Source organism: Rhinolophus hipposideros (assembly GCF_964194185.1).
Source record: "Rhinolophus hipposideros genome assembly, chromosome: 5".
Classification (NCBI taxonomy): Eukaryota; Metazoa; Chordata; class Mammalia; order Chiroptera; family Rhinolophidae; genus Rhinolophus; species Rhinolophus hipposideros.
Genome location: NC_138051.1, coordinates 75,709,517 through 75,724,919, shown reverse-complemented (window position 1 = coordinate 75,724,919; position 15,403 = coordinate 75,709,517). Strand labels below are relative to the sequence as shown.

The 15,403-nt window shown below is 36.8% G+C and overlaps 1 protein-coding gene across 3 annotated transcripts; it reads left to right on the top strand.

The window, feature by feature from the left end:
* The first annotated feature begins 364 nt into the window (after positions 1–364).
* On the top strand, positions 365–15,357 carry MED6 (mediator complex subunit 6). Of its 3 annotated transcripts, none has more exons than XM_081049450.1 (8): positions 365–471; positions 3,661–3,820; positions 4,873–4,964; positions 6,701–6,783; positions 7,088–7,196; positions 8,518–8,633; positions 12,209–12,236; positions 13,573–15,357. In XM_081049450.1, the coding sequence occupies exons 1-8, from the start codon at positions 450–452 to the stop codon at positions 13,701–13,703; spliced, it is 741 nt and encodes a 246-aa protein (XP_080905576.1). In that variant the 5' UTR covers positions 365–449; the 3' UTR covers positions 13,704–15,357. The 3 variants fall into 3 exon arrangements, with proteins under 3 accessions (XP_080905576.1, XP_080905577.1, XP_080905578.1); XM_081049451.1 differs by lacking the exon at positions 13,573–15,357 and adding an exon at positions 12,817–13,057 and having other exon boundaries at positions 398–471; XM_081049452.1 differs by lacking the exon at positions 8,518–8,633 and having other exon boundaries at positions 418–471; positions 13,573–13,758.
* Positions 15,358–15,403: the final 46 nt, after the last annotated feature.

Below are 15,403 nucleotides of genomic sequence, written 5' to 3'. Positions count from 1 at the left end.
CCCCCCCACTGTCCAGCCCCGCCCCCCACCGTCCAGCCCCGCCCCCCACCGTCCAGCCCCGCCCCCACCACCGTCCAGCCCCGCCCCCTCCACCGTCGAGCCCCGCCCCCCCCACCGTCCAGCCCCGCCCCCACCACCGTCCAGCCCCCGCCCCCCCACCGTCCAGCCCCGCCCCCCCACCGTCCAGCCCCGCCCCCCCACCGTCCAGCCCCGCCCCCCCACCGTCCAGCCCCGCCCCCTCCACCTCGCAGCCGCGGCCCCGCGCTCCCTGCCTGCTCCCCTTCCCAACCCTCGCTCCCCTTCCCAACCCTCCCTCCCCGGACTCGCAGTCTCCACCCCTCTCTGCATTTCTCCGCAGGGTGCCTAGGATCTGCATCTCGCTGCTTCCGGCGTCACTTTGTGACGTTTTCTCTGCGCCGGAAGGAGAACGCGCGAACGCTTTTGGGATTATGGCGGCGGTCGACATCCGAGGTAATCTGTGCTGTTCGCCTTTGTTTCCTGAGTGTCTGAGGTCTGGTGTGGGGCTTTGCAGCTCGCGGAGGCAAGGTTCAGGTTCTTTTGTGATGTGTCCCAGGCTCTTTTGAATGGTTTCTGTGGACGACCCAAGGCTTCAGTCTGGCGACAAGTTGCATAGCATAGTTTCCCCCTTTTCCTCTAAGGTCTCTTAGGAGCGTCTAAATGAAGGGATTGGAAAAATTTCTGGGTTTTGAGCCCTCAAACCTGCAGTGTTGTGTCACACGTATATTTCTACAGCAAATATTGGGGCTGTTGTAGCCTGGTGAAGGAACGGCCTTTGGGCAGAGTGGTGCGTGGGCTAATGAACCAACATGATTTCTTTCATGTCTTGGGACTTGGCGTGGGGGCTGCCTTATTTCTGACATCGCGCCCTATTCGTCCCTGAGCATGAGTCCCCAAGGTTTTCTTCTGTTCGTTTTATTTTTGAGTCTGTAATCCTTTCCATCGAACACCCGACAATTACTGAGGGCAGGGGTCGTTTCTCTTTCACAGCTGAAGTGTAAAGGTACGCAAATCTTTGTTGAGTCAAGTGAGTAAGTGTGTGGGGAGGGGCATGCCCTTCATTGCTACTTGATCTCGGGTAGCATTAGGCTATGCATTCTCTTCTCAGCTCACGTACAGACATCCGTTCCAGTGAATTTGGAAAAAACAACAACAACCTAGGGCTTGAGCTCTGCGATTCCAAAGAGTGAAGGAAAGGGCTGTTAAAAAATAGCCGAAACATGAGAACGTAGTTCTAAACAGACCAGGTGCCTCCAGGTTGGGAGGGGGTGTCATGGAAGTTTCCAGGAAAAATTCATTGTAGTGAGAGAGTGCCTGTGAATAGCTTTATCTTTTACTGTTGCAGTGGCTCCCACACAACTTCTTACACTTGTATGAAACTTTCACCGTACAGTTATTTCCATTGGAAACTGTGATACTTTTTCTTAAAAGAAGTGTGAATTTTTGTACGTAGGTACACACCCCAGCAGATTAAAGAAAAAAGACTTTCCTCAAAAGATGTTTAATTGTAATATGCTCCTACTGTCTACATAGGGTTGTTTTGTTTGTACATAGTTGATTTTTAAAGGGAAGTGTCTGAGATTCTTACCTCTGTATTAACCAAAGTGGACTCTAGCGCACTTATTACAAATATTGTCTCATTTATAGTTACTTAAAATGTCCAGTGATCTTCAGCATTTCTGTGTAATATTTTTATGTGTGCATGTTTCGTTATAAATTAGAGTTTCAAGTACCTAATCTCATCATTTGCTGATTGTTAGAGAGCTATGTTTGGACTGTGTGAACACTCTTCCTTCTACTGAATAAAAGAAACATTTAGTTTATCAGGCTGTTTTCATCTATTTCACTTTCATAATGTTTTACTTTTTACTTAGATTTGTCAGAGTCATTACAAAGACTCAAAGGTGGGCGTGTGTCTGATGTGTTAGAGGAACCGCAAGGAAGAGGGTATGGCTGAAGCAGAGTGAGAGAGGAGGCGGGAAGGAGATGAGGTCTAGAGATAACTGGTAGCTTGGTCCTTATCTTCCTGTCATTGCCATTGCTTTCCACCAGGTCCTTATCACCTCATGCCCGTAGCTACTGACTATCCATAATTGTTGGTAGGTAGGATCTGTACTTATACTTTTATTTATTTCTGCAGATTACTCTTCTTTCTGGGGAAATGATCTGTAATATTATAACAGTTTATCGTCCATAGCTTATTATGATACCAGATGCAGTTTTCACTATCAGTGAGAAACCTAAAATTGTCCTTCTACAAATGCTTTTATGTAATCATTCCTAAGGAAATGAAGAAATGTGTAACAAATTTGCTTTAAACAAAACTAATAACTGGGTTGTAGTAGTTCAAGCTGAGAATAATGATTATCCTTAGTTGCTTTTCATTAGAAAATCTTTTTCTGAAAATGTTATTTCCTGGCCCGTTTATATTTGGTTATATCATGATCCATTTATGATGAACCATCTTAATGATTTGTACTGATTATTTATTTGGTCATTAACAGACTTCATTTGTCTCCTCTATTTTATAATGCACACAGCACATTTTACATTTCTATAATTACTTTATCATTTAATTCATTTTGCTCACAACTGCTTGTCACCTTGGATTAGGCCTGACTTCTTTAAAAATGCCAGAAGCAGTTACAATATAAGATTCTTTTTCCTTCAACCAGTATTATATAGGCTTTTTGATGTTTATGACTCACGCCTAGTGGGGTTTAGTAGTCAGTGGTATGAAACATTGCAGTCAGTAACCAATAAAAGCTCATTAATTAAAGGTATCTAGCTCTATTTACCGTGTTTTAGTTTTCTTTTTGCATTTTGAAAAATTTAAGATTTAATTCTCTAAAGTATGAAATCGTTTGGCTGTAATTAAGCTCATTCTACTTCTCATTTGTCCCTTAACTTTTACATCATAATTATCTCATCTATAATAATAGCTTCCTAATTTATTTCTCTGACCCTAATTGGGAAGTCTCAAACTGGTGGCTATGGATGTGTTTTCTTCAGCATGTGTGTTGTTTGAAAATTTTTGAATTAGTTGCCTAGTTGCCAACATATAAAAACTCAGTGTTTCCAGTTTTTCCTTTTTTTTTTAAATTAAAGTTTATTAGGTTGACAATTGTTAGCAAAGTTACATAGATTTAAGGTGTACAATCCAATTTTTCAAAAGAACTCTTTAAAGTTCAAATTCACTTCTCCACCTAATCAAATTACTCTCCAAACATATAATACACTTATGTTTTCCTACCTTTTATATGTATTCTCATTGCTTAGAATTATTTTGCCCCTCTTTTTCTGGGGGTGAATCTCTATTTATTCTTTAACATATAGGACTAAAACCCACCTCTTTGTCGCCCCACGAAAAATCATTCTAGTTCCCCCAGGTAAGGTATTCTCCCTCCACTGTGCTCTCATGACACATTTATTTATACCTATATTATAGTACTTAATCATGTTGAATTGTCATTGCTTTCTTGTATACTTACCTCTTCTGTTAGATTTTGAGAGGATGTAGGTTAGGATCCATGTTATCCTTCTATTCATAGTGCCTACAACATTAGATGCATGGTAAGTGTTTGTTGGATTGGATTTTTTTTCTCTTTTCTCATCCTTTATCATTTTGTTTCTTCCCTACAGATAATCTGCTGGGAATCTCTTGGGTTGACAGTTCCTGGATCCCCATTTTGAACAGTGGCAGTGTCCTGGATTACTTTTCAGAAAGAAGTAATCCTTTTTATGACAGGACATGTAATAATGAAGTGGTCAAAATGCAAAGGCTAACATTAGAACACTTAAAGTAAGTTATTGTAAGGTGGTAGCATCTCCTCCAGCTAGAGATTCTGCAATAAACTGTTCTTTCAAGTTGTGGATTGTGAAGTACAGAGAGTTTTAGAAGAATTGGAGTTTTGTTTGGGTTTGTAACAAATTTGACATGCAAAGGAATTATTAGTAGTCACTTGTCACCTAGGAAGTCTTTTCTGTATAACTTCAAATATCACTGTCCAATTAAAATACAGCTATGGGGTTTAGATGTAGAGCTGATGAATGATTTAGCAATGCAACTGTTATCCTCAACCAGAGAACCATATTTATTGTCTCCTCTGCATCTAACATAATGTCTTAAACCATAGTCTGGTTTATAGTAGATTTTTCTTTGTATGACAAATAAAAAAAATTTAGCCAAACAGATGCAAAGCAAGTTTCTTCAGACTTATGATGCTAAATAATTAAGAATTTATTACTGTTACAAAAATTTCTGAAACAACTGTGTGATAAAGTTTTTTTATCTGTCAACTAAACATCAGGGTGAATTCATGAAATTAAATTTCTATGGTATTTTAAATAACTTTTATTATGAGACAAATATAACTATTAATACAACTTATTGTTGCTTTTAAACAATCTGTCAGATCAGAAATGTGTTGGGGCAAGGGTAAGATTTTTGTTTTCCAGTTGGGTAGAATGTATTGTTGACATATATGGTTAAGGCATGTATAATCTTCAAGTATATTTTTATCTTTTACGTATATTTATATATTGCCTTGGTCAGGAAGCTTCATGATATCTTGGTTGCCTTTTTGGAAACATGCTCTTCAGTGTACTTTCATGACTGAAAATACTCAGGTTTAAGTTCATGAATTTTTGTAAAGGAATTTTGTTGTTTAAGAACCAAATCTTTATTCCACCTACCTGGAAAATTGTCAGTTTTATTAAACAGCCAGTTTTTAACATCAAACACTGGCAGTTTTAATCCTATTTACAATGTTGCTATACTTTTATATAATAATATGAATGTTCAACAGAATTGTAGGGCATTCATAGATCTCTGGATGTCTATTCTGTTTTCAGTCAAATGGTTGGAGTGGAATACATCCTTTTACATGCTCAAGAGCCCATTCTTTTTATCATTCGGAAGCAACAGCGGCAGTCCCCTACCCAAGGTAAAATGGGTAAACTTCAGGCATTAGTTTCTTAAAATACCATGATTTATTTACTTTCTGAGCGCTGTGTTCTCCTCCTGCTCCTGCTCTTCTTCCTCCTTTTGAATTGGGTTCTGTTTTGGGGATCCCCAAAGCACACACGTTCAGTGCTTTACTAGGAGAACTGAGCAGGCTCAGCATATCGTCAGTCATGTCTAAGATTTGTTATGGCAACACTGTAAGGATACGCAGTCAGATCAATAAGGGAAAAAGCCATTTCAGGTGGGATCTGTAGGAATCCATGTGTAAGCTTTCCATCCTGTGAGGGGCCACACCAAGTACACCCTCCAGCAGTGAAATGCAGCCCCATGTGTGTAATATGCCTGTTCACAGAAGTCCATTTGAGACTCTGAGTCCAGAATTTTTGTTGAGGGCTAATGTAGGCATCCTCTGTTAAAATTCCAGATTCTGAAGGAAATCAGGTTTCCACTATAATCATTATTTGTATAATTTGTCTACGCAGGCTGGTACAGCAGGCATAGCTTTATCGTTTAGGTGACAAGCCAAGTTCCACAAGTCACATAGTTGGACATCAGGAGTCTTTCAACATGCCCAAGAACAACTCTGCAAGCTCTAACAGCAACTTGCTCTATTGAAACCACCTCTTCCTGTGAGCACAGTTGTTGGGATTCCAACTGAACCTCGAGCATCCTAAGTAACCTTTCTTTTCATCTCAGTCCACTGAGTGTAATTCTGTTGCAAAATACATGGTAGATGCAGTTGTACCAAATCCATAAAGGGTTGAAAGTCCTCATTGACACATCCAACCAAAACTCTTACCTGGGTTATATTACCAAACAAAAACTTGCTGTAGAAATCACATTAAGAGTATAGAATTTAGATTTGATTTGGAATCAAAGAGTCACCTATTTGTAGACACGATCCATTACATCTTATAATTAGATAGATACTCTCATCAAAACATTTAGAAACAACCCTCATCCTGGTATTGAGTCTAGAGAATGACTTGTTAAGTTGTAGTTCCAGAGTCAAGAATTTAAATTTAGTTCGAAAATCAAAGATCTAGAGTCTCAGCCCAGAGAAAAAGAGGACTTCAGAACAAAGGTAAGACCAGGGACAAGATTTCCATGATGAGAGGGTTCAAGGTACAGAAGCTACACAAAATGGCACCAGCCTCACTAGCAGATGTTTTGTTTCTTAGGACCCAGGAGTGGGGCACAGAGGCAAGTTTAGCACATCTGATGTCTTCACCCTGGGCCCTAAATCTCTTTTGCTCTAAGGTCTTACTCCTCGAAGTGTGGTTGACTGATGGCAGCATTGGATCACTTGGGAACTTGTTAGAAATGCATCATCCTTATAAGTAAGAAATGATTTTAACAAGATACTCAGGTGATTCAGATACACATTAAAGTTAGAGCAGCGCTGATCTAGGGCAAGAATTGGCCAACTTTTTCTGTGAAGGTTCAGAGAGTAATTTTTTTAGGCTTTGTGGGCCTCATGGTACCTGGGACAACTATTTTAATTGTGCCATAGCAACCTTAGATAATAACGAAAATGAATGGGTGTCGCTTTTTTCCAGCATAACTTTATTTACAGAAATAGGAAATGCCAGACCCTGCCTTAAGCTTTAATATGGGAGAATGTCAAATTTTAGTTGTTCTTTTAATGGAAATCTATTTAGTAGTTTGTGTACATAGCTATATCCATAAACTTTTTGTTTTCCCCCACTGCTTTAGTTATCCCACTGGCCGATTACTATATCATTGCTGGAGTCATCTATCAGGCACCAGACTTGGGATCAGTTATAAACTCTAGAGTGGTAAGTATCTTCACTTTCTTTAACTACTAAAGAAAACGTTTAATTGAGCTACTTGCTTCCAAGAATCAAACAGGAGCTCCTCTCCCTTGTGTAAGTTGGTATAAAGCGTTGAGTATTAGAATGTTTTGAGCATTGGTTACTCTGGACCAACTCCATGTTAAAAGTGTATACCACAGCCCCAGCAATATAGAAATTCTGGTTCTGAAAAGCACGGAATTACTGTCTTTGTAATTGTAATATTTCTGTATTTACTTTGGAAATTTTGATCGAATGAAAAATTCAGAATTCATTTTCTTTTTACAAGCTTACTGCAGTACATGGCATTCAGTCAGCTTTTGATGAAGCTATGTCATACTGTCGATATCATCCTTCCAAAGGGTATTGGTGGCACTTCAAAGATCATGAAGAGCAAGGTAGGTAGACACCTAGACCCTCCTAAAATACTGTTTGGTGCTCTGAGAATGAAGTTGTTTTCTTTAGGAAGATAGCTATTGATGGTTTGTAAGTGTTTTACTTCTTAGGAATATTCTTCGTAGGGTGAATGATGACGTTGTCACAGCTACAGTTCATGTGTCTAGATGTGATAACAGCTTTCCTATAGGAGCACATACAAAGTTTAATCTGTTAGCGTAAGTGGTAATCTTTGATAAGTGGATTCAAGGTTTTTACATATTTGGAGCATGCAGAGGAAATCATTGATGAGGAATGAGTAACAACATTTCTTGCTTACCTAACTGTTGAATCATCTTGAAATTTGGAATCTGAATCCCTCCAGTCTTAAAAGTAAGGGAGATGCTCTTAGAACCTTATTTCCAGATGACCAATCTGTTTTCTGGTCTTTCCATGTTATCACCTGTTGTGATGCCAGGTTCCCTAGTTTCCATAGCTGCGAATCTGCTTCTTGTTTTACACTGTATTTTACCAATAAGAGTACTTCTAGAAATGTGTCTGTAGCAGTATATCTGTAGTCTGTATTTCCTTCTCTGAGAATTAGCAATAAATTATTGATGGAAAAATAGCCTTTAAATAGAATTCAGACCTGTGGAATGGTCTCTCAGATACAGCTGTATTTATTCTTAACAGTGGTGCAGGCTGCGACATTGGGTGTAGGAAAGTTTGTATTGGTTAAGTAAACTTCTCAGAGCTCTTTGCCCCTACCCTAATGAAATGTTTGGAGTAAAACTTATCTGGAACCCTTCATTTAGAGATAGTCTCCCAGTATCTCCCCTCCCAGGGAAAATTACAACATATCGTTCATCTTGCCTTGATCTTTTGTTGTTTGGTTTGTCCTGTTTTTCAGTGAATTATAGTCTTCATAATTGAGTGTGGTAACTTGGTGAAAGCTGCATCTTCCATTTGCACCTATTAGGTTTTATGGGAAAAGACCATTTAATACACTTAAAATATAGAAAAAATAGTCTGGATTGTGATTTCAGTTATTATGGAAAACTCTAGACTTAAAATTCTGTTGTCTATCCATGCTTATATACTAAAACTAAAGTATCTTTAAAAGACATATCAGCTTTTTAAATGTTAGAATGTTAACTTCATTTAAGAGGGAGCATTAGAATAGTTCTGTGTATATGTTATGTTTAATTTATTTTGGGGGATTAACTTTGAACTAGCAGCCATTAAAAATAATGAAGTTTGAGTATATTCATGCTGGACAAAGATTTGTAAAATATAAAACACCAAACTAGGCAATGTTTTGATTGGGACTTCATATTTTAATAGATAAAGTCAAACCTAAAACCAAAAGGAAAGAAGAACCAAGCTCTATTTTCCAGAGGCAGCGTGTGGATGCTTTACTCCTAGACCTCAGACAAAAATTTCCACCCAGATTTGTGCAGGTAATGAGAGCATACACGATACTTTTGATTTGACATTTTTTCCTGGCATTTTTTTAAATTGAGAACTATTTTACATGTGACCTAAAATTTTGATTTTCATCTTTAATTAAAAAATGATCTCTCACTCAGAGGAGAGGTTTACAAAGACTTAGTGGAGGAAGTGGGTAAAGGGAATAGAACTAACACTGTTCTGGGCTCTTTGAGTCTTTGCAAACTATGAGGACTGCATGCAGACGATATTCTCATTTAGAAGGTTGCTTGCTGAAAGTGTCATAGACGGTAACAAAACTAGAATCTAAAACTTAGGCTATATGAAACTTATGCTATGTGCTCCCTTCCAGCCTGGGAAGGGAGCAGTTCTTAAACAACATAATAGTTAAAACTTTTGTAATAAAAGAATAGAACATTTGAGGTAGAGGGCTTGGCATGATAAATGGAAGAGTAATAATAAATAAGTTATATGAATTCCATTATGTTATTTGAAGGGGTTCCAACAGCAATAGCAAATCCACCTGCCATTGTACTAAATGAGCTTTTGAACTGAAGTAGGTATGAGATGGAATATGTGAACATGTTATTCTCATGTTAGTTTTAGTTCTTATGCACCTTTACAGGACACAGTTGGAATTCAGGACAGGAAAGCCAGTTTAGAGAAATGTCATGATTGCACTTGAAGATGAAACAGCATCTGGTGAATAAATGAAATTGTAGCTGTGTGTAGAATGTTGAGTACCCACTATAGAGTGTAAGAGGTTAGGTGTGGTGGACCATTCACTCAGTGAGTATAGAGTATATGCTAGGGAGTCTGGGGGAAGAACAGCTAGACCTTCCAAGGATAGTAGCTGTTAGGTAGTACATGTGACTAATTAGCGTTTGAAACACGGATAATCCATATTGAGTTGTGCTATAAGTGTGAAAAACCACACTGGGTTCAAAGACTTAGTACAGAAAAACTAAAACATTGATAATTAAAAAATATTGATTATATGTTAAAATAATAATATTTCAGCTATATTTGGTTAAAAACAAAATTCATCTATTTCTTTGTGAGCATGTGACTACTAGAAAATTTAAAATTACATATATATCTTGCATTTGTGGCTCTCATTATATTTCTTTTGGACAGTGCTGGACCTAGAAAAAATGGGAATAGAACATGAAAAACCAGAAACATGAAAGAGTGCTAATGAACATATACTCAGAAAACAGAGTCTTTAGTTTGTTCTTTTTTCCTAGTTCTTTGAGGTGTAATTAGATAGTTTATTTGAGAACTTTCCTCCTTTTTAATATAGGCATTTATTGCTATCAGTGTCCCTCTTAGTACTGCTTTTGCTGCATCCCATAAGTTTTGGTATGTTGTGTTTTCATTTTCATTTCCATATAATGTCTGATTTCCCTCTTGATTTCTTCTTTGACCCCTTGGTTGTTCAGGAGTATGTTAATTTCCACATGAGTTAGCAGAAGGAAAGACATAGTAATGATTAGAGCAAAAATAAATAGAGACTAGAAAAACAATAGAAAAAAATCAATGAAATAAAGAGTTGGTGTTCTTTAAAAGATAAACAAAATTGACAGAACTTTAGCTAGACTAACAAAAGAGAAAAGACTAAAATAAATAAAATTAGAAATGAAAGAGGAGACATTGCAACTGATTCTACAGAAACAGCAGGGTCATAAGAGACAAGACTGCTGTAAACAATAATATGCCAACAAAGTGAATAATCTATAAGAAATACTTGGAAACATGCAACCTACCAAGACTGAGTCATGAAGAAACAGAAAATCAGAACAGATCGGAAATGAATACGGAGAATAAATCAGTAATCACGAACTTCCCAACAAGTAAAAGTCTAGGACCAGACGACTTCACAGGTGAATTCTACCAAATGTTTAAAGAGCATTAGCAACAGTTCTTCTCAAACTCTTCCCAAAAACTGAAGGGGAAGGAACACTTCCAGATTAATTTTATGAGGCCAGCATTACACCGAAAACAAAGACACTACAAGAAAGCTACAGTCTAATATCCCTGATGAATATAGATGTAAAAATCCTTAGCGAAATATTAGCAAACCGAATCCAACAGCGCATGAAGAGGATCATATACCATGATCAAGTGGGATTTATCCCTCGGATGCATGGATGGTTCAGTATACTAAAGTAAATCAGTGTGATATACCACATGATCAGAACAAAGGATAAAAATCACATGACCATCTCGATGCAGAAAAAGCATTTGACAAAATCCAACACCCTTTTATGATAAAAATCCTCAACAAACTAAGTATTAAAGGAATGTACCTCTACATAATAAAGTCCATATGTGACAAACCCACAGCTAACATACTCAGCTTTGAAAAACAAAGCTTTTCCTCCAAGCTCAGGAAAACGACAAGGATGCTAACTCCTCACACTGCTTTCCAACGTAGTCGTGGTGGGAGTCCCAGCTAGAGAAACTAAGCAAGAAAAAGAAATAAAAAGCATCCAAATAGGAAAAGAAATCAGACTGTCTCTGCAGATGACATGATCGTATACATAGTAAACCCTAAAGCTTCCACTAAGAAAAACTTAGAATTAATCAATGAATTCAGTAATGTTGCAGGGTATAAAATCAACACTCAAAAATTGGTTGCATTTCTATGCACTAACAACGAACTGTCTGAAAAGTATTAAAAAAAGTTAGGGATAAACTTTATTTCCAGCTTTATTGAGGTATAATTGGCATGTAACATGGTGTAAGTTTAAAGTATACAATGTGTCGATCTGACATGCATTGCAAAATGATTACCACCATAGCTATAGCTAACACCTCCATCATGTCACATAATTACCATTTCTTTTTTGTGGTGAGATCATTTAAGATTTACTCTCAGCAACTTTCAATTATGTAAGATAGTATTATTAACTATAATCACCATGTTGTACATTATTAGCTTCCCAGAACTTATTCATCTTATAACTGGAAATTTGTACCCTTTGAATAACATCTCCCCATGATTGTCCCTTCCACCCCCTCAGCCACTGGTAACTAAAACTTACTTTCTGTTTATATGAGTTTGGCCTTTTTAGATTCCACTTAAGTGATATAGTATTTGTCTTTCTCTGACTTATTTCATTTAGCATAATGCCTTCACGGTTCATTCACTTTTTTTTGTTGTAAATGACAGAATTGTCTTTGTTCTCAAGGCTGAGTAATATTTCATTGTGTTTGTATATATACAAGTGTCTGTGTGTGTGTGTGCGTGTGTATGTGTGTATTGGATTCTACTTAGCTGCTTTTTGTAATCATTGTAGCCTGGGTGCAGAAGCAAAGGGCTTTGTAGGTTCTCAAGGGTTATTTATGTTTGACTCTTGTTCTAGCTTTAGATTTGTCTTTTCTGGAACAAGTCAATAAAAAGAAAATGATAAATTTTTATGGTACGTGGTTCCTCTTCATGAAGTCATTTATAATATAATTTGAATAAAGGTGTAATTATAATAAGAATTATGAAATGAAGAAGAAAACTTGTCTAACCTGCTCTGTTTTCCTCTACTACTCCCCCTACTCCCCCTTCCCTTTTTTTTTTTTTTAATTACAGCAAAAATCTGGAGAAAAGCCTGTCCCAGGTATGGTTTATCTGATACTCTTATTAAACTTGAAATGAGTCCAAAATAGCCTTTTTAAATCAGTTACAACATAGCATGTTAGATGAGCTGTGGTCATTTTGTCCTTCTGGATTCGTTGTAGTTTGTTACTCCTAGCCTTTGAGATTGCTGAATTGCCCAAAGATGATGCTTTTGTGATAGTGATATTAGTATTTAAAAGAGGAACTGGAGTGGGAAGAGTAGGTATTGAGGAGGTGTGGAAAACCAAGGTGATTTGAGGTTGGTTTTAGTTCAAATCTCAGCATGCTGAAAAAGGTCTTCCGTTTCATCACTGAAAAGAGGTATTGAACTATCCAGTGAACTGGGATGGAGAATAATGGGTGCAAAAATATGTATACACATTTTAAGAAAGGAAAAACTATTAAAATTGTAATACTCAATATATACCAATAATAAAAGATGCATACAAGTCACTGGGATGGAAAATAATGGGTGCAAAAATATGTATACACATTTTAAGAAAGGAAAAACTATTAAAATTGTAATACTCAATATATACCAATAATAACAGATGCATACAAGTCACGTTTGACTTCTGCAGTTACAAGAGGTGCTCAAAGTGGTTACCATCAGCGTCCAGACACTTCTGATTACGGTGAACTACTGCTTGAGCAACATCGACCAAAGTGTCCACTTGTATTGCTGTGAATGCCATTCCAATTTCTTCACACAGTACCACGTGTTTGAAACTTATCACGAATGTGTGCAGTGGTTAGGCACGCCTCCATTATCGTATTTGCACAACGTTCTCGAATTTCAAATACCACTTCAAAATGGTCTTGCGCTCCTCGAACAACAACCGTGCTTCTGCCATTTTCTTTGACTGTCTTGCCTGTCGCATGGTGATGTTAGCATTTAATTTAATTATTTTATTATTATCATTTTATTATTTATTTTTTATTATCATTTTATTATTTAATTTAATTATTTTTATTATCGTTTAATTAATGCCATCTTTTGAGCGAACGTCATACTATACATTGCTACCATAATTTAACTTCGAAAAGTAATAAATAGATAACATCTCTTAAAATGTGTATACTTCTTTTTTGGCTCCCCTGGTATTTTGTTTATGTGTAGTATCTTATTGCAATCTCGTGTTTTTGTCTAGTATCAAAAATTTGTTTGGGTAAATGGGTTGTTATACATCTGCCCGGTGAAACAGCTAAATTTAGAACTTGAGATATGCAGTTCTAAATGAATTTGAGAGTCTCAACCATTCACATTAAGTGTTGTCTAAATTGATCTCATCTCCATCCTTCTGCCCCTCCAAAAAATACTTTCTTTTGATGTGTAGTGGATCAGACAAAGAAAGAGGCAGAACCTATCCCAGAAACTGTAAAATCTGAGGAGAAGGAGACTACAAAGAACATCCAACAGACAGTGAGCACTAAAGGCCAACCTGAAAAACGGATGAGACTTCAGTGAATATTGGACAAGAGAGAATTCCTTTGTCCGTTATTGTACCTCATCACTGTGCCGGGCTCTTGAACTTCAAAATTTTTGTCACAACCCTCTCATTTGTACAGGATGTACTTGTTCTTTAAGAAAGGATATAAGGACCCTCATGCTTTAGATAGGAATGTTTTCATGTATCTTTTGTAACCTTCCCCCTTGGACTTGAGCAGCCTCCTTATTCTCGTATATGTATTGCTACATTTAAAACCAAATAAAGGTATTTGTATAAATTATCATCACCTTCTATCCCGTGTTTCTCCGTGTTTCTCCGAAGTGTTTCCAGATGCTCTTTGTAAACACAAAGGATTGATGTGAAAGTAGTAACTAAGCTTATTTTCTTTTATTAGTTGTATATTCCTCAATATTAAAATAATAAAGTTACCAACAATTTGAAGGATAAAGAAATGGAAAAAAACTCACTCATCTACACTGTCACCCTACAAATGCTATAATGTGTTGTGAATTTTCTCCGTTTTCTGTGCATAGATATTTTAGAAACCAGTTTATAATTGTTCACATAATTTTACTTTAACATATTATGATGTCTGTTGTAAGCACTTCCCCATGTTTACTTAGTTTTTATTTTTATAGAGCATTTATTTTAGTGACTGAGGAATTCCTGTGATTGTGTTTTCTTAAAATCTTCATGTGTTCTTCTTAGGTTTTTCCCAATTTGCATTTTTTTAAATAAGGCTGTGTGTTTACATTTGTGTATAATGACTTTTCAGTATTTAGCATTTATTTCCTTAGGATAGAGTCCCAGTGGTAGAATCACTAGAATCTACTTTTTTGCTCCTAGTTCATATTGCCAAATTGTTTTTCTCAAAAGGTTTGGATCACTTGTTACTAATAGCGAGGTATGAAAATACCAAGTTCTCCAGAATCTCACTGCTACCACTTGTTTTTAGTGCTAATTAAGTAGCAAAAAATGGTGTTTTATTATGTTAAGTGGTTGAATAATTTGTCATCTTTGTCTTTTGCTTTTATGAAATGTCTCATTCTCGGTATTGTATAAGATTTTTCTTTTAGCTTTTGACATAATTTCAGGCTTACAGAAGAGTGTAATAGTACAAAGAATTACTACATACAGAGGGTGCCAAAAAAATGTATACACATTTTAAGAAAGAAAAAAAGTGTATTAAAACTGTAATAATATATACCGATAACAAACGACGAATACAAGTCACTTTGACTTCTGCAATTACAAGAGGTGCTCAAAGTAGTTACCATCAGTGTCCAGACACTTCTGATTATGGTGAACTACTACTTGAGCAATGTTAACCAAAGTGTCCACTTGTATACATTTTTTTGGCACCCCGGTATATATACCTTTTGCCTAAATTCCTCATATATTAACATTTTTCCATATTTCTTTCATCCTTTAATCTTTTTCTTTCCTCTCTCCCATCTCTAACTCTTGCTGTCAATTGCTGTCTTTCTCTGTATGTATATGTATTTGTATATGATACATTATACATATACCTTTTATTTTTGGATTGAGGGCCAGTTGCAGTCATGATGCCCATTTCCCCTGAACACTTCAGTGTGCATTTCCTAAAGTCAAGGACTTTCTCTTAACAAAGCTATAGTACAATTATCAACATTAAACCAGTTTGACACTGTTACCTAATCTGTAGATCTTATTCATATCTTGCCAGTGTTGCCAAGAA